General features: G+C 45.6%; 1 protein-coding gene across 1 annotated transcript in view; it reads left to right on the top strand.

Annotated features, from left to right (window-relative positions):
• LOC137380849 (alpha-2,8-sialyltransferase 8F-like) overlaps nucleotides 1–24856 on the top strand; it is a 54686-nt gene that overhangs the window by 842 nt on the left and 28988 nt on the right. The window contains exons 3-4 of the mRNA XM_068053264.1: nucleotides 617–703; nucleotides 8569–8713. Of these exons, the coding sequence (XP_067909365.1) occupies nucleotides 617–703; nucleotides 8569–8713 (232 nt within the window). The remainder of the gene's footprint in view (nucleotides 1–616; nucleotides 704–8568; nucleotides 8714–24856) is intronic.

Below are 24856 nucleotides of genomic sequence, written 5' to 3'. Positions count from 1 at the left end.
ATGGTTCTATGCTGATTTGTTCAATGTCACATTGTGTGTCTTTTGATGTATTGTGTTTTCGTGGGAGTCTGTATGAAATGTAAAGATTAAAGATAGAATTGGTATGAGAGTTTTCAGTAACTGCCCAATGCTGTCGTCACACTGGATTGTGGATTGTGATGTACTTGAATTCTTATAGTGAATTGTGGACTCACTAAAGAATTGTGTAATCATGTTGGAATTGTGTAATATGATTTACCTGAATCTTCATGTTCAATTGTTTACTATGAGCTCATTTAAGACCTGATTCTGTGGTTGTTGCAACAGATGTGTGTGTACTCTGGTGTTTACAGTAACAAAATGAAGCAGAACAGAAAAACAGTCCCAACACCATCCACCTGATTTGTATGTCTCAGCAGGTAAAGTGCCAGATGGAGGAATTGTCCTCACCTCCACCCCAGCTAGACCAGAAATTTCATTGACAAAAAACCTGACAGAAATGGGTCCTGCCTTAAAATCTAACCTTCAAAATTGTGAAGTACCTGCATTACATCTGGATGTTACCAATGACACCATGAATTTCCAGCATTGACTTCCTTACGGTTTAACTCTTCATTGTTTGATTTTATATTTTTAGGTTTTCTGAGGATGATTTTATTAAATTGTTCAAGAAAGTTCAGAAATGCAAATGGAAACAGAATCCTGAAGAACACAAAAAATTAAGGTAATTTTCTGATGTCAAAGGTCAGTACTGCTGAACAATTAGAATATGACAGTTCCTTGGAACTTCAGAGACATAGAGTTATTTATGGCACAGAAGGAAGCCAATCGGCCCATCGAGTTCATGCCAACTTTTCACAGAGCAATCCAGTCAGTCCCATTCCCCTGCTCGATCCTCATAGTGCAGCAAATTTATTTCCTTCGAGTGACCAGCTAATTTCCTTTTCAAATCATTGATTGTCTTCACTTCCACAATTCTGGTGGGCAGCGAGCTCCAGGTCATTATTACCTGCTGTGTAAAAAAGTTCTTCCTCACATTCCCCCTGCATCTCTTGCCCAAAACCTTCAGTCTGTGTCCCCCAGTACTTGTGCCATCAGTTAATGGCAACAGTTTTTCCTTGTCTAACTTATCTAAGTCTGTCATAATCTTGGACACCTTAATTTTGTTAGCCAGCCTTTTATGTGGTACATTGTCAACCCCTTTTTTAAAAATCCACATAGTCAACATCCACCGCTTTCCCTTCATCAACCTTCTCCGTTAATTCATCAAAAAATTCAATTCGTCAAGTGTGATCTGTCTTTGACAAATCCGTGCTGGCTATCCTTAATTAACTCAAAACTCTCCAAGTGCCTGTTGATTTTTTCCCCTGATTATTGTTTCTAAAACCTTATCCACCACTGATGTTAAACTAACTGGCCTGTAGTTGCAAGGACTGTCCTTACACGCTTTCTTCAATAAGGGTGTCACATTTGCTACTCTCCAATCCTCTGGCACCTCCCCTATATCTAGAGAAGAATGGAAGATTATGGAAAGCCATTCCGCAAACTCCATCCCCATTTCCTTTAGCAATCTACGATGCAAGTCATCCGGACAGATGAGTTGTCTAGGCTCAGCATAGCCAGACTTTTTAGTACCTCCTCACTCTCAATTTTTACCCCAGCCATTGCTTCTACTCTCTCCGCTTCGACTGAAACTTTGTCAGAATCCTCTTCCTTAGGAAACATTGATACAAAGTGCTCATTATGTATTCTAGCCTTGCCTCGCACCTCTAAATGTCCCTTATAGGCTGCGCTCAGCCACTTAATATTTACATGCTGGTAGAAGATTTTTGGGTTCCCCTTTATGTTGACTGCCGTTCTATTCTCATGTTCTCTCTTTGCCAGTCTTATTTTCCTCTTCACCTGCCCTCTCAACTTATTGTTTACGGCCTGGTTCTAACTTGAAGAATTCACCTGGCATGCATCATACATCCTCTTTTACTGTTTCATTACAATCTCTATCTCCCTCATTATCCAAGGAGTCCTGTTTTTGGATCCCCTACCTCTCACCCTTGTTGGAATGTACCTAACCTGTACCTGAAGCATCTCTTCCTGAAAAATAACCCATTGTACTGTCACAACTTTTCCTGTCAGTCTTTGGTTCCATTTTACCCTGGCTAGATCCCTTCCCATTGCATTGAAATTAGCCCTCTTCCAACCGAGACATTCTACCTGATTTCGTACCTTGCTTTTCAGCATTACTAGTTTATACCTTTCGATACAACGATACAAGTTCTCCCCAACAGACACTTGGTCCACTAGGCCCACCTCATTTCCCAGCACCAAATTCAGCAATGCCTCGTTTCCAGTTGGGCTGAGAACATGCTGATCAAAGAACTTCTCCTGAACACATTTCATAAATTCCTCGCCCACCTTACCTTTTACTCCAACATTATCCCAGTCAATATTTGGGTAATTAAAGTCCTCCAGTATCACCACTGTATAGTTCCTGGATATCTCTGTGATTTCCGTGCAGATTTGCTCCTCTGTCTCTCACTATTTGGAGGCCTATAGAATACCACTAGTTACGTGATCATACCCTTTTTACTTCACAACTATAACCAAATGGAATCTGTCTTTGCCCCCTCAAGGACATTCTCCCTTTCCAACACTACAATGTCTTCCCTAATCAGTACTGTCATCCCACCTCCCTTTTCTCCTTCTCTATCTTTTCTGAATACTTTATATCCTTGTATATTAAGTGTCCAGCCCTCACCATTTCTAAGCCATGATTCCGTTATTACCACTATATCTGATTCCCAGACTGCTATTTCTGCTTGCAGCTCACCAAACTTATTCACCACACTTTGTCTGTTTACACACATGCATTACAATCCTGTCTTTGTATTCCTCCGAGTCCTTTTCAGTCCACTCTTATCGAATATGGAACTGCTCCCTTCTCTAGTATTGTCCAACTCTCACATTGTACACCTTATTCTTGTTTTCTACTTCTACAATGCCCATCCCCTGCTAATTTAACTCACACCCTCCCCAATCACACGAGTGAATCTCCTCGTGATGATTTTGCTCCCAGTCCTGTTGATGAGCATCTCGTCCCTTTTGAATAAGAGACTTTTGCCCCAGAACTGGTCCCAATGCCCCAAGAATCTGATGACCTCCCTCCGGCACCATGCTTCAAGCCACACATTGGTCCTCCCTATCTTCCTATTACTACTGTCCATAGCGTGTGGCACTGGGTGTAATCCAGAGATTACTACCTTCGAGGTCCTACTCTTTAACTTCCTCCCTAGCTCCTGAAAATCTGACCATAGGACCTCAATACCTGTACTTGCGATGCCGTTGGTACGAACGTTTACTCCAACTTCCTTCCCTCTGTAGAATATCCTGCACCCTCTTTGAGATGTCCTTTACCTGGCACCAGGGAGGCAACACACCATGTGGGACTCATGATAACAGTTACAGAAATGCCTGTCTGACCCCCTAACTATGAAATCTCCTGTAACAACTGCATTTCTACTCTTTGCTGCTCCCTCCTGTACAGTCCCCTGCCCATTAGTGTCATGGTCTGGACTGCACTCCTTCAGGCTATTGTCACTCCCAGCTGTCTCCAACACTGAATACCCGTTTGAGAGTGGCACACACCCATAAGACTCCTGCACTTCCTGCCTCTTCCTACTCTTCCAGATGTCCATCCTCCTACTATCCTGAACTTTTACTGTCTGTAGTGTGACCACCTCCTTGAGGAAACAATTCAGGAATCTTTCTTGCTTCCTGATGCTCCACAGTGATTCCAGCTGCTCCTCAACTTGGAAATCCTGAGCTCGATCTGATGTAGCTGGAAACACTTCCTACACACATTGTCCCCCAAGACACATGAAGTGTTTTGACTTTCCCAGGCAAAACGATTTTTGAAAAGAGTGGTGCTGTGCCATTTCAAAACAACAATGCGTCATTTAAGGACAAAGAATGCTGCATCATACACTGTAATTTAAATCTTCATAGTTATAGTTTTTTCAAATGTCTTTTCACACTTTGGGGTCGACTGGGTTTAAATAATTCTTTATAATGCTGTCCGGAAGGTTGTAGATCCATTGGGTTTGTTTTTGTGTGGCCATGACATAGCTTTATTTAGTCTAAATTTGAAATTACATTTGTATCTATCCATCTACTGTCCATCAAACATTAAAAGTTTTCCATATAGGTTGCTGGTTACAAGTGTAACATTTACTTCTTGTAGCATTTCCCTATTATGCTCTCCCTGTCATACATTTTCAACATACAGGTCTATCACATATCAATCACATTTAAACTTGCTTGGCTGACTTTCCTCACCTGTGATGCCAGTAATCTGGACAGGTGAGAGTTACAAAATTGGGTGGAATATGCTCTGCAAGTTTTTCTGTTTCCAATCATTTACTTCGTTGCAGCTTGTGGGACTTGCTGTGAACAAATTATCTGCCACAGCTGCCTGTATAAGAACAGTGACTACACTTTAAATTGGCTGTGAGGTGCTTTGAGATATCATGAGCATGTGAAATTCAGCCCATTGTGTTGATGAAGTCAAGCAACTGGAAGCTTTTGCTACTATTAGTATGATGTGCCCAAAGAAAGTTGACAAATACACATTCAGGACTAAGATTGACATGGGAGCTAGTGCAAATATCCTATCAGTCCAAATCCTGAAGGATATGTACCGGGGTCATTGAAAATTAATGATACAACCGACAACTGCAAAGTTAACTGCATTCAATGAGTCACCCATCCCTTGCAGTGGCACTTTAACAATGCAATGCAGCTATGGCAAGTCGGTATGGAAACCACAAATATTTTACCTGGTAGACATGAGCCGACCATCAGCGGCAGGACTACCAACGTGTAAGGACCTCAACATCATGACTATTCATGAGATCACCAAGGTACACATTACAGCAGAGGAGACGAAGGGTACTTACATTGAGTCAGTCCAGGAATTACAACAAATGTACCCGGACAGATTCAATGTCATAAGAGATTTCAAAGGCAATGCCTTACTGCACCTCAGAGAGGATGCACTCCCTGTGTTCAACCACCTGATGTCTGAGATTGAGTCACAGTTCTTCCAGGATCTCAGTGGTTCTGATTCGGAGAGTATCAGCCCCTTCTTTTAGATGTCACACCAAGAGAATGAAGATCCAAATTCAGTTGATGAATGTTCTTTGTCAACAGGTAGTGTTTCTTCATGCATCAGTGACTCAGAAGAAGAGATTGACGTTATAACCACTGAGAAGCAAAGGCTGTCAATGGGGAGCATTTCCAATGGGAAATCTCCAAGGACCGGAACCCGCTCGCAGACTCTGAACAGCATCAAACGGTGCAGTCTGGAAATACAGTAACAGCACAACTATGCCATGCCCTCACCTCTGCTCTTGAGAGAACCAGCAGCACCAACATAAGCCAGAACGGACTGGTACCTCCATGATGCCAAGTACGCCTCCTTGAACAAGTCTTCGACCTTGAGTGCCAGGCCTACAGATGCAGAAGATGTGGAGAGGCGAAAGACACTCAATATCCTGAAGAGGCAGAGGAGGAATGAGTTGAAGCTTTGTCTGTTGGTTCTTCAAGATGAAGTGCTGGAACTTTCCAAGAATCACAAGGCCTCAAAAGTGGTCATCCTGAGAAAATCAACAGAGTATGTTAGCAGGCTGAAGGCAGAGCAACAGAAACTGAATGCAGAGAGGGAGAGACTTCAGAAAAAACAGCAAATGCAAATTATGCAAATTCTCCAAGATGCAGGAGACACTGCTCAAACAGCCAAGGGTGAAATCTACATTCCCGGAAGGGTATACCATAACAGGATCTGGAAGAGTTGTCAAACTAACAAAACAATATGTGGACTCTTAAGCTTCTGTAGGGTGTGAGAGTCCCCTGCATTGTCTCAGAGCTGTACTCTAGAGATAACAGCAATGAATGACTTAACACCAAATAATGTGCAAAAACAGTAATTTTACTGAGTAATTATTAAGTAATTATTAAACAATTATTAATGATAAAAAGGAAAGAAAGCTAACTTTATTATTATGAAAGGAAGGAAAAGAGTATAGAAAGACAAGAAAAATTACAGCATACTGCTTTAACCTCAAATTAGTCTGTTCACAACAGCCCCCTAAAATGGTACATTGTTCCCCCTTGGTACATATATCACCAAGTCTCCAGAGAACCTTGCACAGGGATGGACTCTCCAATCAGTCACCCCATTGACGTCCCTCCCTCAGTAGTCTTCAGTGGATGACTAGACCACTCCAGCTGCAGCCCCGAACGTTGGATGCTTTGACTCTTTACGTCCAATTTCTGCCTCCATTCCAGCTTCTCGAGGTTTCCATCCAGACTTTCTCAAAACAAAGGTCCGACAACCAAGAGTCCTTATTAAATTCTTCTCATAGGCACTACGAGGCCATTCAGGCTATTGACATATCCTTTGATGGTATCTCTCTCCAGCAATCAATTAGGTTATACTGTCCATCAGTTAAACTCCATCTTCTGACTTTACACCATACTGGACCACCCAATGTGCAAGGTTATCCATTGTCCTGACTTGTAGTTCTAGGGTCATCGAATACCATAAGAACTGACTTCTGTTTAAACAATGAGAAAGTGGCTGTTATATTTAAGAAGGAAAAAACAGTAGTTTAGACAAAACAACAGCTGTGCATGGCCTGGCCTGATCAGCATGCAAACAAAAGGAAGAAGTTCTTGGAAAAATATGAGTTCACAATTAATAATTTACCATTCATTACATAACTGATTAATTACTTGTCTCAGAGCACAATCACACCTAGTTTTTAATTAATGTCTCCAAAGTAACCTTTAAAAATTCACTACAGGTTTAATACAGTTTTTTTCTAATTCAAAAGCAAAGCAAAAGCAAGGTAGAAGTAAAACCCAAAAACTTCTAAAAGGCCTGCACTTCTGCAGTCATAAATTTCACAATTCATATCTTTATACTTGTAAATTTTATATATCTATCCCTGTATAACTAATTTTGATATCCAATTTTACGTGTTTTTACTTGTAGTGTACGAGACTTATCTTTGGAAAGAAAGGGAATGTTGTATGATTGCTTTAAGAGTGATGTGCCTTTAAGAACTCAGTATGCTAATAAGATAAGTACCAGGATGTAGTCATGTGACTAGAAGCCACAGTCCTTCTGCACTGTCATACCCTTGACAAAGGTTCTGTATATAATTTGCTTTGTATTGTATGTACTAGTTTAGCTGTTAATAAACCTAGAGATCTTCAAGGAACTGGAATCCACATACCTCATTGTGTTGCTTAAGATAACACAAAGAAACAACACCTGGAGGAAAAGAACCATTTACAAGATGGTTAACATGGGGATGAGGGGAAGTTGAGTGATCAGTTTAATGGGAATAAGATTGAAGGAACAGGAGTTGGGTCTCATGGACAAGATGAGCTGTGAGAGGGCAGGAGGGGAGATAGGAGAGAAACTAGAGAAAGATGAGTTCCATACCCTGAAGGATTCTGGGAATGAGTAACTTTGAGCATTTTATTATTTCAGACTATAATGTAAGCCTAAAAGCAATGTTTAAGTGAAAAGAAAGCAAAAACCTAATCGTACAAGATCAAACTAAATCCTAATCCTTCATTTACTATAGTTATAAGAATAAGGTATCCTGCACACTGTTATAACATGACAGTTCATGACTGTGATTGCCATTCACCCACGACTACAATTCTAAGCAAGCCTCTAAGCAAGCCTTAGTGTGTGGTTCTTTGAAGCTGCACAGGCTGTGGAATTTGGTGAGCAACAGCAGCAGAACCTAAGTGCTGAACCAGCACCGTCGAGTGGAGCTGCAGTGAGCAATAGAAGCCAGGCTATATTCTGCGAGACTGTCCATGAGCAATGCCATGGGAGATGCACTATTTCTGAAAATAACATTTCAGAAATCTAAATATCAGTCAATGAGATCAATTCAAGGGTAGTGCATTGGATAGGGTTACTTTGTGGTTTTCGAAAAGTGAATGCTTTTGGAAATTAAATTACAATGTATTTTCCTCATTGTAAACCATTCAGTCTGACATTGTATTAACAGTTCTATGGGAAAAAAACTTGATCCTGACTGGTAGGTTACAATAAAGCCCCTATTTAGTTCAGGATGCCTCAAAGTGCTTTACAGCCAGTGAAATATTTTTTAAAATGTAATCACAGTTGTAACATATGAAACACAGCAACCTCTTTGTGCACAGCAAGTTCCCACAGACAACAATGTGATAATGACCAGATTATCTCCTTTTTTGTGATGTTCGTTGGGGGATCAACATTGGCCAGGCCCCAGAGATAACTCCCCTGCTCTTTTTTGTGCCTGTGAGGGCAATGGGGCCTCAGTTTAATATCTCAGCTAAAAGGCAGCACCTTCAACAGTTGAGAAATCTCTCACTGTGGGACTGGCAGTGTCAGCCTAGATTCTTGTGCTCGAGTCTCAAGTGGGAAATGAACCCCAATCTTCTGACTCTGAATTGAGAGTTCTAAAGACTGAGCCATAGTTGCCATTCAATAATCCATAATGACACAGAAAATGTTTTATCTTGCAGTTCACAGTTGGAGAAATGTTGTGATGCAGCTCAAAAATTCATTGTCACACAAGTCAATACACCACTGGGAACAAATCTAAGTTATGATGCAGAACCTAAAAGAATTATAAGGATTACAGAAAATGTTCTTGAACTGATTCCGAAGGTAAGTTGTTTGTGCTCAGGTATAATGTTCTGCCACAGGAAACAGAGCTACCGTCTGTACATGTGCTGCTTTGTGTGATGGTTTTGCAGCAAAGCAATCCACTATGGAGCATGAACAGAATCATGGACTGTCTGCAGAGGAGCTCTCCATGTCAGGCAGTAATCATTGCTTTTCCCATAGACTCTGTAGAAGCAAACAGATATGGTTTGACAGTAAAAGTCAGATTGCATTGATGCTGCATGAGCATAAATAATTCTTGTAAATATTTGCAAACATATTTATCAGATGGCAGGAATGTGATGTTTGTAAGTTGACCTGAAAATTTAGGTAGCTTGGACAAAGACCTATTTGAGGAGGATGCAGGGAAGACGTAAACAGAACTATTAATGCAATTGCTACATATGCAAATTAAGAGCAGGTGTCATAGAGTCATCGCGTTATACAGCACACAAACAGGCCCTTTGGCCCATCGTGTCTGTGCCGGCCATCAAGCACCTAACTATTCTAATTCCATTTTCTAGCACTTAGCCCGTAGCCTTGTATGCTATGACATTTCAAGTGCTCATCTAAATACTTCTTAAATGTTGTGAGGGTTCCTGCCTCTACTACCTCTTCAGGCAGTGTGTTCCAGATTCCAACCACCCTCTGGGTGAAATTTATTTTCCTCAAATCCCCTCTAAACCTCCTGCCCCTCACCTTAAATCTATATCCTGTATTATATCTTGCCAAATGATTATTGAAGTTGGGATTGGATTGAGGTGTGGCACTGCTGCAGCCTCCTCTACAACAATCACTATTACTTATATTTATATAGTGCCTTTAACATAATAAAATGTGCCAAAGTGCTTCACAGGAGTATAAGAAAACAAAATGTGACATCGAGCCTCCAAAGGAGATATTAAATCAGATAACCAAAAACTTGGTAAAAGAGGTGGGTTTTTATGAAATATGTGAAAGTGAAAAGTGAGGTGGAGAGGTGCAGGGAGGGAAGTCCAGAGCTTAGAGCCAAGGCAACTGAAGGCACAGCCACCTATGGTGGAGCAATTAAAATTGGGGATGTTCAAAGGGGCAGAATTAGAGAAGCACAGGTATCTTGGAGGGTTGTGGAGCTAGAGGAGATTACAGAGATAGGGAGGGTTGAAGCCATGGAGGGATTTGAAAAGAAGGATGAGAATTTTAAAATCAAGATGTTGCTTGACTGGGAGTCAATGTAAGTCAGTGAACACAGGCATGCTAGGTGAATGGAACTTGGTGCAAGTTAAGACCTGAACAGCAGAGCTTTGGATGACCTCAAGTTTGCAGAGAGTAGATTGTGGGAGACCAGCCAGAAGTGTGTTGGAATAGTCAAGTCTCGAGGTAATGAAGGGTTTCAGTAGCATATGGGCTGAGACAGGCATGAAGTCAGGCGTTGTAACAAAGGTGGAAATAGATGGTTTTAGAGATTGCGTGAATGTGATGTCAGTAGCTCATCTCGAGGTCAAAAGTGACACCAAGGTTGCGAGCAGATTGGTTGAATCGCAGATTGTTGCCAGGGAGCGGGATGGAGTCAGTAGCTGGGAATCAGAGTTTGGAGCCAGGACTGAAAACCATGGCTTCAGTTTTCCCAATATTTAATTGGAGGAAATTGCTGCTCATCCAATACTGGATGTCGGTTAAGCAGTGTGATAATATAGCAACAGAGGAGGAATTGAGAGAGGTGGTGGTGAGGTAGAGCTGGGTGTTATCAGCGCCCATGTGTAAACTAACAATGAGCTTTTGGATGATGTCGCTGAGGGACAGCATGTAGATGAGAAATAGGAGGGGACAAAGGATTGATTCTTGGATGACATCAGAGGTAAGGGTGCTGAAGCAGGAAGAGAAGCTATTGCAAGTGATACTCTGGCTATGATTTTCTTTTGGGCCTCCTTATCTCGAGAGACAATGGATACGCGCCTGGAGGTGGTCAGTGGTTTGTGAAGCAGCGCCTGGAGTGGCTATAAAGGCCAATTCTGGAGTGACAGGCTCTTCCACAGGTGCTGCAGAGAAATTTGTTTGTTGGGGCTGTTGCACAGTTGGCTCTCCCCTTGCGCCTCTGTCTTTTTTCCTGCCAACTACTAAGTCTCTTCGACTCGCCACAATTTAGCCCTGTCTTTATGGCTGCCCGCCAGCTCTGGCGAATGCTGGCAACTGACTCCCACGACTTGTGATCAATGTCACACGATTTCATGTCGCGTTTGCAGACGTCTTTATAACGGAGACATGGACGGCCGGTGGGTCTGACACCAGTGGCGAGCTCGCTGTACAATGTGTCTTTGGGGATCCTGCCATCTTCCATGCGGCTCACATGGCCAAGCCATCTCAAGCGCCGCTGACTCAGTAGTGTGTATAAGCTGGGGATGTTGGCCGCTTCAAGGACTTCTGTGTTGGAGATATAGTCCTGCCACCTGATGCCAAGTATTCTCCGAAGGCAGCGAAGATGGAATGAATTGAGACGTCGCTCTTGGCTGGCATACGTTGTCCAGGCCTCGCTGCCGTAGAGCAAGGTACTGAGGACACAGGCCTGATACACTCGGACTTTTGTGTTCCGTGTCAGTGCGCCATTTTCCCACACTCTCTTGGCCAGTCTGAACATAGCAGTGGAAGCCTTACCCATGCGCTTGTTGATTTCTGCATCTAGAGACAGGTTACTGGTGATAGTTGAGCCTAGGTAGGTGAACTCTTGAACCACTTCCAGAGCGTGGTCGCCAATATTGATGGATGGAGCATTTCTGACATCCTGCCCCATGATGTTCGTTTTCTTGAGGCTGATGGTTAGGCCAAATTCATTGCAGGCAGACGCAAACCTGTCGATGAGACTCTGCAGGCATTCTTCAGTGTGAGATGTTAAAGCAGCATCGTCAGCAAAGAGGAGTTCTCTGATGAGGACTTTCCGTACTTTGGACTTCGCTCTTAGACGGGCAAGGTTGAACAACCTGCCCCCTGATCTTGTGTGGAGGAAAATTCCTTCTTCAGAGGATTTGAACGCATGTGAAAGCAGCAGGGAGAAGAAAATCCCAAAAAGTGTGGGTGCGAGAACACAGCCCTGTTTCACACCACTCAGGATAGGAAAGGGCTCTGATGAGGAGCCACCATGTTGAATTGTGCCTTTCATATTGTCATGGAATGAGGTGATGATACTTAGTAGCTTTGGTGGACATCCGATCTTTTCTAGTAGTCTGAAGAGACCACGTCTGCTGACGAGGTCAAAGGCTTTGGTGAGATCAATGAAAGCAATGTAGAGGGGCATCTGTTGTTCACGGCATTTCTCCTGTATCTGACGAAGGGAGAACAGCATGTCAATAGTCGATCTCTCTGCACGAAAGCCACACTGTGCCTCAGGGTAGACGCGCTCGGCCAGCTTCTGGAGCCTGTTCAGAGCGACTCGAGCAAAGACTTTCCCCACTATGCTGAGCAGGGAGATTCCACGGTAGTTGTTGCAGTCACCGCGGTACCTTTGTTTTTATAGAGGGTGATGATGTTGGCATCGCGCATGTCCTGGGGTACTGCTCCCTCGTCCCAGCACAGGCATAGCAGTTCATGTAGTGCTGAGAGTATAGCAGGCTTGGCACTCTTGATTATTTCAGGGGTAATGCTGTCCTTCCCAGGGGCTTTTCCGCTGGCTAGGGAATCAATGGCATCACTGAGTTCCGATTTGGTTGGCTGTATGTCCAGCTCATCCATGACTGGTAGAGGCTGGGCTGCATTGAGGGCAGTCTCAGTGACAGCATTCTCCCTGGAGTACAGTTCTAGGTAGTGCTCAACCCAGCGGTCCATCTGTTTGCGTTGGTCAGTGATTATGTCCCCCGATTTAGATTTGAGGGGGGTGATCTTCTTGATGGTTGGCCCAAGAGCTCTCTTCATGCCATCATACATTCCTCTGATGTTTCCGGTGTCTGAGGCCAGCTGAATATGACTGCATAGGTGTTGCCAGTAGTCGTTTGCGCAACGCCTAGCTGTTCTTTGTGCAGTACTTCTGGCTGCTTTAAGTGCTGCGGATGTTAAATCGCTGGGGGCTTTCTTGTAGTTCAAAAGTGCAATGCGCTTAGCGGCTATGACAGGTTCCAGCTCTTCATTATGAGATTGAAACCAGTCTGCATTTCTCTTCGCACTTTTGCCGTAGGTGGTCAAAGCTGACTCATAGATGGCGTCTCTGATGTGGGCCCACTTGGTCTCAGCATCCCCTGTGGGAGTGTTTTGAAGGGCTGTTACAAGTGAATTTAGAAATTTTTGTAACAGCTGTGGGTGAGAAATTCTGCTCGTGTTGATGCGCGGGTGGCCCTTCTGCTTGGAATGATGCAACTTCTTTGGTCTGAGTCTAACCTTACTGCACACCAGGGAGTGGTCGGTGTCGCAGTCCGCACTGTGGAAGCTGCGTGTGATTTGAACACTGTTTAAGGCGGCTCGCCTTGTGACAATGAGGTCTAGCTGGTGCCAACGACGTGATCTTGGGTGCCTCCATGAAACCTGGTGACAGGGTTTAGTGTGAAAGAACGAGTTGGTGATGCAGAGGTTATGATAGGTACACAACTCAAGCAGTCTCTGCCCGTTCTCATTCATCCTTCCAACGCCATAGCGCCCAAGGCAGGAGGGCCATGAGTCATGGTCGGCCCCAACCCTGGCATTAAAGTCCCCCAGCAGGAATAGGTGTTCGGTGTTGGGGATGCTGCTAATGATGTTATGGAGTTGTTCATAGAACTGGTCTTTAGCTTCAGGTGCGGAACAGAGTGTTGGAGCATAGATGCTGAGTAGGTGTACTGGACCAGAGGTGGTGAGCAGTCGGATGGACAGTATGCGTTCCGAGCCATTTGAGGGAGGCTCTATCATGCTGAGCAAGGAGTTTCTGATGGCGAAGCCCACTCCATGCTGTCTTGGTTCTTCAGGATCCCTGCCCTGCCAGAAGAAGGTGTAGTCTTGCTCTGCTAGAGAGCCACTCGCGGGGAGGCGAGTCTCCTGAAGTGCTGCAATGTCCACATTGAGTCTACTGAGCTCGTTGTTAATGATGGCGGTCTTCCGAGAATCGTTGATTTGTGTAAGATCTTCCGACAGGCCAGGACACATAGTTCTGACGTTCCAGCTTGCAAAGCGAAGGGCTGGTACCTTCTTTCCTTTTTTCATGTTGTTTGGTGCGGTGTATCAGTCCACCTTTCGGGCAATGACCCTGAGCTCCAAGCACCCATTGAAGCAGGCAGACTGTGGCGGGACAGAACCTTATTGACCGGGGGCTGCCCGGTTTGAGGCGGGCGGTAGCTGTCCAGTGAGGTGCAATGACCTCTCCCACCGACAAAGGCAACCCGTGGCGCCCAGTTTCTACGCCAATTTATCTGGACTTATAACCCGTAACTGCTGCCTTCCGTGTTGTTTCAGTCGCTGTGAGGCAACTATGGAGTGACCTCTCCATGGCGCATGCCTGGGCAAATTTATGGAGGTTGAGAGTTGCCCAGTCGTCAAAACCCCCCTCTCGGCCTTTCTGGTGGGGTCCAAAGGAGTGCAGGACACGACGTTTGGCACCAGTATGGCTGCAGGAACTGCCGGAAACATGCCAAAGGTGACACATGACCGCCTACGGGGTTCCGCTCCGGATTTTCTGTTAGGGTTTACTCCCTTAGCCTTGGTCTCTCCCGAGACGCCCACAAGGCAGTGGGGTTGTTGGGGCCCCTACACAGGTGTAGGATGGTGCCGGTGGGAGGAGGGGATGCAAGGGGGAGGGGTAGAGGGAGGGGGTGGGGGGGGGGGTGCAGGGGAAGGGGGTGCGGGGTGAAGATGGTGCGAGGGGGGGGGGCGGGCTGGGACGGGTTTGTGAGGGGGTGAGCTGAGAGGGTGGAGCAGGGAAGGGGACGGGGGTGGGGGGGGGTGGAAGGGGGGTAAAGGGGGGGGAGGGGGGGTGGAATCTGGTGCAGGTAATAAGCCATTTCCTCAGTGCCCACCATCGACGTCCGGAAAGCTCATCCACGTCCTTCGGGAGGTGAAGCATCATTTGGCAGACTTAGAGGTGATTACATTTGTTAAGGGATTTTTTTTTTGCAGTGGTTTAAATAAAGGCATGCAGCATTGCCGACAGTGCGCTGCAGATGCTCTCCGAGCCATCTCCCGCGGGCGCTTTGAAGTTGCGGCCGGGGGGGCCGTTCGTGGATGTTTTGGGTGTTCGGGGCACCTTTTCACAGGACTTCTCTCGGGTCCCGCAGCTCCTTCTTCACCTCAATGGACTTACCGCATGCCGTGGCTGCAGACACTCTGGACTGTGAAGACAGCAGGATCGGAGATTAAAGTATCGGCAGCTGTTCTCGTCAGTTTCATCCGGATCAATTTCATTGAGAAAACAAAGAGCAGGTGTGGCTGGGGGAGGGCAGTGGTTAGATATAGAAGAATAGAACCGGGTGATAGTAGTCCCTCCCAGCTGGATGACAACGGCGAGTTTTTGGAGGAGGATGGTGTTGTCAGTATTGTCAAAAACTGCAAAGAGGTTGAGAAGGATGATGAGGGGAAGTTTACCTTTGTCCCAGTTATATAGGATGTCATTTGTGACTGATAGCAGCTGTTTTGATACTGTGGCAGTTGTGGAAACCTGACTGGAGGGATTCAAACATGGAGTTCCAAGAAAGATGTGAACGGATTTGTGAGACGACAACATGTTCAAGAACTTTGGAGAGGAAAGGGAGGTTGGAGATTGGACGGTAGTTTGCAAAAAAGGTGGAGTCAATGGTTGGTATCTGGAGGAGAGGATGATGACATCAGTCATAAAGCAGAAAGGAACAACACCTGAAGAAGAGAAACATTTACAATATCAGCTAATATGGGGACCAAGAGGGGAAGTTGGGTGATCAGCAGTTCAGTAGAAATAGGACTAAGGGAGCAGGAGGTGGGTCTCATGGAGAAGATGAGCTTGGAGAGGACATGAGGAAAGATAGGAGAGAAAGATGCAAGTTTAGGGTTAGGGCAGGGTGGAGCATTAGAAGAAGTTTGGCCAGGTGGACTAGTGGAAGGGAGGGATGGTCAGAGTCAGCTGATCAATCTTAGTGATAAAGAAGTCCATGAGCTCCTTGCACTTATTGTTGGAAATGAGGATGGAGGATACAGGAGAGAAGGATTTAAAAAGATGGTTTTCAGGAGAGAAAAAAAGCCGAATGATCCAAAAATAGTGAGTAGTTTTAGTAGACAACAGCAGGACCTGATATTGTTTGATGTGGTCCAGTCAGATCTGGTGGTGAATGGCTAAACCAGTTATTCACCATATCCTTTCATGTCTGCATCCCTGGGACTTAATGGAGTGGAGAGTAGGGCCATACTCCTCTTCAGGCTCTGGAGATTCATGAGAGTTTTCTATCTTAAGTTCCATTATTTATTCCATTATCGATTTTTTAAAAGTAGATTAAATCCATTAACTTCTTCCTCCTGTTTCATAATTATTTTCTCTTCTAACGCTAGTAGTTTATCCTCTTCCTTTACTGTGAAGATGGATCCAAAGTATTCATCCAAAAAGCCAGACATTTTCTCTGTTTGATTGGAGTATCACATGCATCTGTCTTTAATGGGTTGTGAGATAGGTTCGGTAGACACCAATATGGTTAACTGATTTTTATTTACTGCTAATCCACACATTTAAAACGTTTTATGTCTAAGCAAGAACAGACTGAGATCTGAAACATATGACCCGTTTGATCCCTGGGCCATGACCATAATGTTGATTTCCTCAGCTTGATGTCCTCCTCCAGTGTCTCTGTACTAGATGCGTCTTAATGTGTGTTTCCATACACCTTTCATTCACACAAATCCTGAATCAGCTAAACTGTTAGGGTTAGCACCTTCCCAGTTACATCCTCCCTTATCAGGCAGTGTGTATATTATCTGTTTTCTGACTTGATCAAGTTAATCATTGTTTCCTACTCGGTGGGCTTGATTTTTAAAGCCCATTGGGAGTGGAAGTAGATGCCCCGCTGACTCCGGAATCCTAAGCTATTTTTAAAGGAACGCCAGGAGGGAGGGAATGGGAAGCCCACACGCCTCCAATTAATCACCTGTTGAACTCATTGCGGAGCTCATTAAATGGCTTGTCTGGAGCAGTTCATGAGTTTTAATGCAAGGGCACAGGGAAAGCACCATGTCTGGAACACAGCAGGGTGTAGAAGACGTGAGAACTGCGAGAGGCCCTGAGGGCTGTGGGAAGGACAGAGTAACATGATGCAGAGGCCCTAAATAAAACTGAGCTGCTCCAAATGTCACAGAGTGGCCATTGCTGCAGTTGTAAGACTTGTTTTTCTCAGTGGTGAGTGGTAGGAATGTGGAGAGGGATGTGAGCTCGCTGGCATCACTGGGGCATCTGGTGTTGGCAGGGGCAAGTCTGGTGAATGCACAAACCCCAACTGAGGGAGTTCAGATGGGAACAGGCTACCTTGACATTGGACAGAGCAGCCAGGATGATCTTCATCAGATGCAACCCCCAGGACAGCAGGAGGCCAGAGGAGCACAGCAGGGGGTTGCAAGGGGAAGAACGAGCTACCCAAGACATTGGGTCTACTGCTCAAGAGTCAGCCACCTGCAAATGACAGAGCGCTAGTGCTGCAGGAGGCTGCACCTATCTAGGCAGAAGTTATCGCACACTTGATCCACAATGACCTGAGGCCTCACGGCCCCCATGGCAGTCCTGCAGCTGTCAAGGTCACTGTTGCACTAAATTTCTATGCAGTCGTGTCGTTCCAGGGATTAGCTGCAGACCCAGGTGGCATCTCACAATCAGCAGCTCATTACGCCATCACGCATGTCATGGCTGCCATATTCAGGAGGATGGGGGACTACATCCACCTTTGACACAGATGGGCCAGAGCAGACACATTGGTCTTTGGGCTTTGCTGCCATCGATGGATTCCATCATGTCCAGGGCATCATCGATTGCACCAACAAAGTCATCAAGGCTCTGACAGACCAGCCAGTCAGATTCCTGAACAGAAATGGCTCCCACTCATTGAATGTCCAGCTGGTCTGTGATCACAGGAAGCGAATCTTGCGGGTCTGCAGCTGGTTCCCGGGAAGCTGTCATGATTCCTTTCTCATACGAGAGTCACAATTTCTGCACCTCTTCAGAACCACATTCAGATTCCATGGGTGGCTGCTGGGAGATAAGGGTTATCCCCTAAGGCGGTGGCTGCTGACACCCATTCGAGACCCAGACATAGATGGAGAGAGGCTCTGAAATCAGAACCATCTCCCAACATGGACCTGTATTGAACAGATCACTGGCCTCTTGAAAATGTGCTTCTGTTGTGTTGATCGCTCAGGTGGTGTGCTCCAGTACGTGCCAGCCACAGTGTCCCATATCGTAATCATCTGCTGTGCCCTGCACAACATGACAATACAAAGAGGCCTGGAGATGGATGAAGAGGATAACTTGGAACGCCATGGCACCTCAGAGGAGGACTGGGAGGAGGAAGAAGACAAGGAAGAGGAGGAGGAAGGGATCGTTCAGAGGTGGCCGGCAACCAGGCAGTGGAGGATGCCTGGCCACGCCATCCTGGACCTCAGGGTGAACTACAGGCTGGCATGGCCACAAGGGCCATGCTGATTCAGCAGCCCTTCACCTGATCACCCCCGAGCCCCTGCAGCTGCTGACCCCAAAATTGTCCTTCCAGCACAGGGACCTATCAAACCACTGTGGCCCATAACTGCGAGGTTCCATTGACAGCCATGAACTTGCAGAATGAAGGTTCCTCACCAACGTTCTCAAAAATCACAAGGCATGAGCACATACATTCCTAGGGCCGCACATCCCCCGCCTCACCCATTACACAATGCTAAATCCGTTTTCTGAGATGAAACATCAAACACACATATTAGAGTGACAACCTAAATTATATTGTGATGATAGCAAAGGAACAGTCAAATTTGTGGAATAGCACCCAGGTGACTCATGAGCCGGATTTCTATGCTGCCCCCGGGAGCAGGCTGAAAGGCGGGGGCCGTAAAATCAAATGGGAGGCGGGGCCACAGTGCCCACCTAGCCATCCCTGCTGCTGTTTTACCAGAGGTGGAGAGGTGGCAAATGGCGCACCCGCAACAGGCTAATTGAGGCCCTTAAAAGGCAAGTTAATTGCCACTTAAGGGCCACTTCTCACCTCCTTTCGCTACCACTGATGTTTTACCAGCAGCGGATGGGCATTTCAGCACCTGAGAAGGCTGCCCAGTAACACATGGCGACCTTCTTGTATGCTGGGAGGACTCACCTGATCGGGCACCCCGTGCCCCATAGAGGGCCCCCCCCCTCACCAGCATGGGCCATCCCCCACTAAAGGTACCCCTCCACCCTGCTCTTCAACTCCCACCCTCCTCACCGGGGCCCAGCTGATTGTTGAGACCCGAACCCCACTTAACTTTTTGAATGGCAACATCCATCGTCCTCTTCTGCCTGTGTGCAGTCCCAGCAGTGGCTACCACCTCCAGTGGTGCTGTTGGGACTGAAGAGCTGCTGGACCTCTGATTAACCAGCAGCAATTGGAGGTGGGACTGCTTGTGTCAGAGGGGCGAAATTCCTGACCGAGTCCAATTGAGAGCCTGGACCACACAAAATTGCAGCGTAGCTTCCAGGCCCGGCGGAGGCAGGTCGTCCCTGCCTTCTCAGCCGGTGGGTGGGACCATGCTCAGAACAAAAAACTTTGGTCATGACAGCTTTCTTTTGCTAACAATTCTACAGGTTCCTCCCCCTGTGGCAGAGGATGAGGTGGAGGCAGCCTGCTCTCTGTCTCTGACTGAGATGCCTGTGCCTTCCATCCTCATCTTGGAGGTGTCCTTTACAGGCTGCCATACCTGCGTCATTGCAAGGGCCTCCTCAGTCACAGTGCCTTGGCATACAGATGGTTCTTGAGTTGGGGGGCAAGGGGCCGAAGGGTGACACCGGTGCCTCCTGAGGGGTGGCCCCTTCACCTGCTGCTTTGACAGTCTCAGCCTTTTCCTGGCACCCTTGGATGCTGGATGAGGCACCGACTGAGATGCTTCTGGCATCCAAACTGAGCACCCCTGCGTCATCAGCGACAATGAGTGGTCAATGCTGCAGAGTGTCTCACTCTTTCTGTGCATATCAGCGCTCTACTCCTGCACCCTCTCAGAGTGGTACTGCATTTGACTCCCCAAGACGTTGCCCAATCTCTCAATGGATGAGCTCATGCGATCGAATCCCTGGATCATGACAGAGCACATGTGCTGTATGGACTCCTCCATTGCCTGCCCATGGTTCCTCAAGACCTCCGGGAACTCCAACAAATGAGAATTTATCTGCCTCTCGTTCTCGAGGAAGACCCTCCTTGTCTCTAACACCCGAGTCCCAGTATCTTCTCCCAGTGAAGTATCACTGTATCTGTCCTCCGAGAGGGACTGCTCACAGCTGACTCTGCATCGCCCTCCTCTTCCTGCTAACATGTGATGTAAGGTTCACCCAGTGCTCCCCTTTCTTCACTACACTGCGACCCCACTGAGGTGAGTGCATCTGCGCTGCTGAAAGGTGCCAAGGTATGATGTGACGGTGCAGGTTCCATGGAGACTCCCCCGCCAAGGATTGCAGCGCCAATTGGATGGGTATACTTAGCTCGCCCTCTGCAACTGACCCTGTGGGATACACAAAAAAAAGGAAATGATGACTCATCTGACTCAACAGGTGCCCCAGCATAACATCCCCTTAGATAACAGCGGTCTAAGATCCAAAGCACGCATTGGGCTGGAGTCTCCTCCATGCCCTTGACCTCAAGAAAGGGCTATTCAATGACCTTGTTGCTCATGGCCTTCCATTTTGCCATCCCTCATCGAATGCCTCGAGGGTTCCCTGCAAATCTCCAGCATTGCCTCCTGCAGCGGGGTCAAGCTTTACAGTTGGGCCACTCCACCAGCTGTTCTGGCCATCTCTCGAGTGTTATCGGCTCTCTTCTGCACGATGAGAGGAAAATGATTCATGAGTAGGCTGCCCTCCCTCTTCTCTTCCAGCATGACACACACATGGTCTGATGTTCCTTCCCCTCATTGATGTCCCCCATCTGACTGTTATCCCATATGTGAGGGTGGCTGCCATCTCAGTGCTGTGACTGTGCAATTGATCTGACAATGTTAGGGAGAACTATGGTAATTCTGTGAGGTCAGTTTGTGTGCATTCTGGAACTTAGAGAATTTGTGACCAATCAGCTGGAATGCTGCGGGCCACTCACCTTACCAGACCGCAAATGGTCATTGAACCTCTTCCTCCACCTTCTGTGGGTTGGCTGCTGACTTCTGTGGCCACTTCTATCCAAGTCCTCTTGGTCTGTCCTGGTGGATTTCTCCTTCCTGAAGTCAGGAAAATCAGATCTCTCCTCTCTGATACTGAATCAATGAGTGCCTCCAGGCAATGAGGGATGGGCAATAAATACTGGCCTAGCCAGCAATGCCCACATCCCATGAATGAATTAAAAAGAGGACGGAAGTGTAAAATTACAGAGATATTGATAGATTATGTGAATGAGAAAAAACAGGACTAATGGATTTTATTGTAAGTAAATGTGAATTCATCCACTTTGACCTAAAAAGGATAGAACAGGGCATTTTCTAAGTGGTGAAAAGTTAGAAATAGTGGAGGTTCAAATAAACTTGAGGTCAAGGTACAAACATAGATCGTTAGAATGTCATGAACTGGTGAGAAAATAATTAAAAAGTATAATGGAAACAAAGAAAAATTTACAACACAGAAGGAGACCATTTGGCCGATCGTGTCCATGCCCATTAATGCCGGCTAATGAAATGTTGGCCTTTATATCTAGAGAATAGAATACGAGAGGGTAGAAGTCACGCTTCAGCTTTTCAAAGCCCTGGCTAGACCAAACATGGAGCACTGTGTGCAGTTCCGGGAACCACACATCAGGAATGATGGATTGGCCTTGGAGGGAGTGCAGCCTAGATTAATCAGAATGATACCTGGACTCCAAGAGTTAAATTATGAGAAGTTAAGCAAACTAGGTTGTATTTCCTGGAATTTAGGAAGGTTAAGTGGTTATTTGATCACATTTTTCAAGATATTGAGGAGAACAGCTAGGGTAGATAGAGAGAAACTATTCTTGCTGTCTGGGGAGTCTAGGACTAGGTGGCATAGTCAAAACATTAGAGCCAGACCTTTCAGAGTGAAATTAGGAAACATTCTACACACAAAGGGTGATAAAAGTTTGGATTTTGCTTCTACAAGTGACAATTCATGCTTCATCAATTGTTAATTTTAAAACTGAGATTGATCGATTTTTGCTAAATGTATGAAGTGATATGGGGCAAACATGGAGTTAGGTCACAGATCAGCCATTATCTCATTGAATGGCAGAGCAGGCTTGAGAGGCTAAATGGCCTACTCCTGTTCCTTTTTTCCTATAGGTACTTGATATCACACAAGCAGGAGTATTGCTGGTCAAATCCTGCCACCAATTGCCAATAGTAAAATAATTTGAATCAACCACCAAGTATGATTTGCAATGTAAACCTTTTATTATGTTCAATGTCTCTAAGCAGAAGGGATACAGAGAAATAAACTGTTGTTCCCTTTAGAATAGATGTAAACTACGTCAAACTTTTTGTTTCTGTCTGTCTCTACAAATTGTGAATGAAGGCTCAAGATCTTTATAGGCCTCCAGTCATGCATACTATCCTAGACGATTTGTTATGGCATGACAAGTGTTATTGTGAACAAGATGCTCAGAAATTAGATACTTCCTACAAATCTTCCAGATGGCCAATCTGTTTACCATTATTCACACAACTAATCAATTTGGGCCCAATATCCATTACCTTATTTCAAGATTATCTTGGCTATCTAATTTGGAGATATATTCAACAAGCATGAATTACACATCCCGCATCTCACTAGCACACAGCTAAATTGCAAACTGATACATCAAAACCTAAAGCATCCTGGGAATGAACAACTTAATCATTTCATTATTTCTAACTACAATACCAATCCACAAGTTAACTATAATTAAACATAAAACAAAAGTCTTAATCACGTGAGATTAAACCAAATCTGAACATATAAACAGCTGGTTATATAACAGTGTTTGGTCGGTGTGCACACAAACTCTTTTACCAAGTTGACATCTTGCACACTTCATGTCAGAATTTGGCATGGGCAACTTGGACCCCATTTTGGAAGCTTCGGTGTCCACTTAGCACCTAAAAGGTGAGCACTTTACAGCCCAATTTAAACCCCTATGGACTTATGACTAGTTCACTGCAGCAACAAGCTGATCTCACTAACTTTGTTGAGGGAAAGGAATCATTAAGAATCCACAACTACTCTCAATCATCAGTAAAGCGACAGAAGGTATTATTGACAGTGCTAACAAATGCCACTTACTCTCTAATAACCTGCTCACCAATGCTTAGTTCGGGTTCCGCCAGGACCACTCGGCTCCTGACCTCATTTTAAGAATGGTCCAAATATGGGCAAAAGAACTGAATTCCAGATGTGAGGTGAGTGCGACTGTCCTTGAAATGAGGGCAGCATTTGACCTACAGTGGCATCAAGGAGCTCCAATAAAATTGAAATCCATGGGAATCAGGGGGAAAATTCTCCACTGGTTGGATTCATACGTAGCACAAAGGAAGATGGTTGTGTTTTGTGGGGCCCAATGATCTTAGCCATTGCTACAGGAGCTCCTCAGGGCAGTGTCCTAGGCCCAACTATTTTCAACTGCTTCATCAATGACCTTCTCTTCATCATAAGGCCAAAAGTGGAGATGTTTGCTGATGATTACAATGTGTTCAGTTCCATTCACAACTCCTCAGACAATGAAGTAGCCCATGATCCCGTGCAGCAAGACCTGGACAATATTCAGGCTGGGCTAATAAGTGACAAGTAACATTTATGCCAGGTAATGACCATCTCCAACAGGAGAAATTCTAGCCACCTTACATTGACATTCATGGACATGGTGGGGGGGTGGTTGGTAGGGTGGTGGGGGTTGGGGGGAGTTCATCATTGACCAGAAACTTCACTGGACCAGCCATCCAAATATTGTGGCTTCACGTGCAAGTCAAAGGCTGGGTATTCTGCAGCAGGTAACTCACCTCCTTACTCTCAAAAACCTTTGGCCCATCTACAAGGCACAATGAGGAGTTTGATGGAATAATTTTCACTTGTATGGTTGAGTGCAGCTCCAACAACACTCAAGAAGTTCAACAGCATCCAGGAAAAATCAGCATGCTTGATTGGTACACCATCCACTACCTTAAACATTCACACCCTGCACCACCAGCGCACAGTGGCAGCAGTGTGCACCATCTACAAGATACACTGCAGCAACTCGCCAAGACTGCTTCAACAGTATCTTCCAACTTGTGATCTCTACCACCTAGAAGAACACAGGAAATGAGCACATGAAAACACCACAACTTGCAAGTCCCCCTCCAAGTCACACACCATCCTCACTTTTTTTAAATTCGTTTATGGGATGTGGGCATCACTGGCGAGGCTAGAATTTGTTGCCCATCCCTAATTGCCCTTGAACTGAGTGGCTTGCTAAGCCATTCAGAGGGCATTTAAGAGTCAACCACATTGCTGTGGGTCTGGAGTTACATGTAGGCCAGACCAGGTGTGGATGGCAATTTCCTTCCCAGAATGACATTAGTGAACCAGATGGGTTTTTACAACAATCGACCGTGGTTTCATGGCTGCCATTAGATTAGCTTTTAATTCCAGATTTATTAATTACGTTCAAATTTCACCATCTGCCATGGTGGGATTCGAACCCATGTCCCAAGACCATAAGCCTGGGGATCTGGATTACTAGTCCAGTGACACTACCACTATGCCACAGTCTCCCCCAAAATTTTACTGTTGGCTTTCATCATCGCTGGGTCAAAATCTTGGAACTCCCTCCATAACAGTATTGTAGATGACTACAGCGGTTCAGGAAGGCAGCTCACCGCCACCTTCTCAAAGATAATTAGGGATGGGTTATAAATTGCGGCCTTGCCAGCGGTTCCCAAATTCCATGAATGAATAAAAAAGCTGACAGCATTCATATAATCTGTGCAGTGTAACATTGAATTCTTTGTTCTGTTAAATTTTCTTTCTGACTGTGGAATGAGCTTTGGAACTAAGCAGTATAACAGTAATATTTGTCAGTTCTGATGAAC

Source organism: Heterodontus francisci, chromosome 2 (assembly GCF_036365525.1).
Source record: "Heterodontus francisci isolate sHetFra1 chromosome 2, sHetFra1.hap1, whole genome shotgun sequence".
NCBI classification, from domain to species: domain Eukaryota; kingdom Metazoa; phylum Chordata; class Chondrichthyes; order Heterodontiformes; family Heterodontidae; genus Heterodontus; species Heterodontus francisci.
The sequence above is the reverse complement of the archived record's forward strand: the minus strand, read 5'-3'. Positions and strand labels throughout refer to the sequence as shown.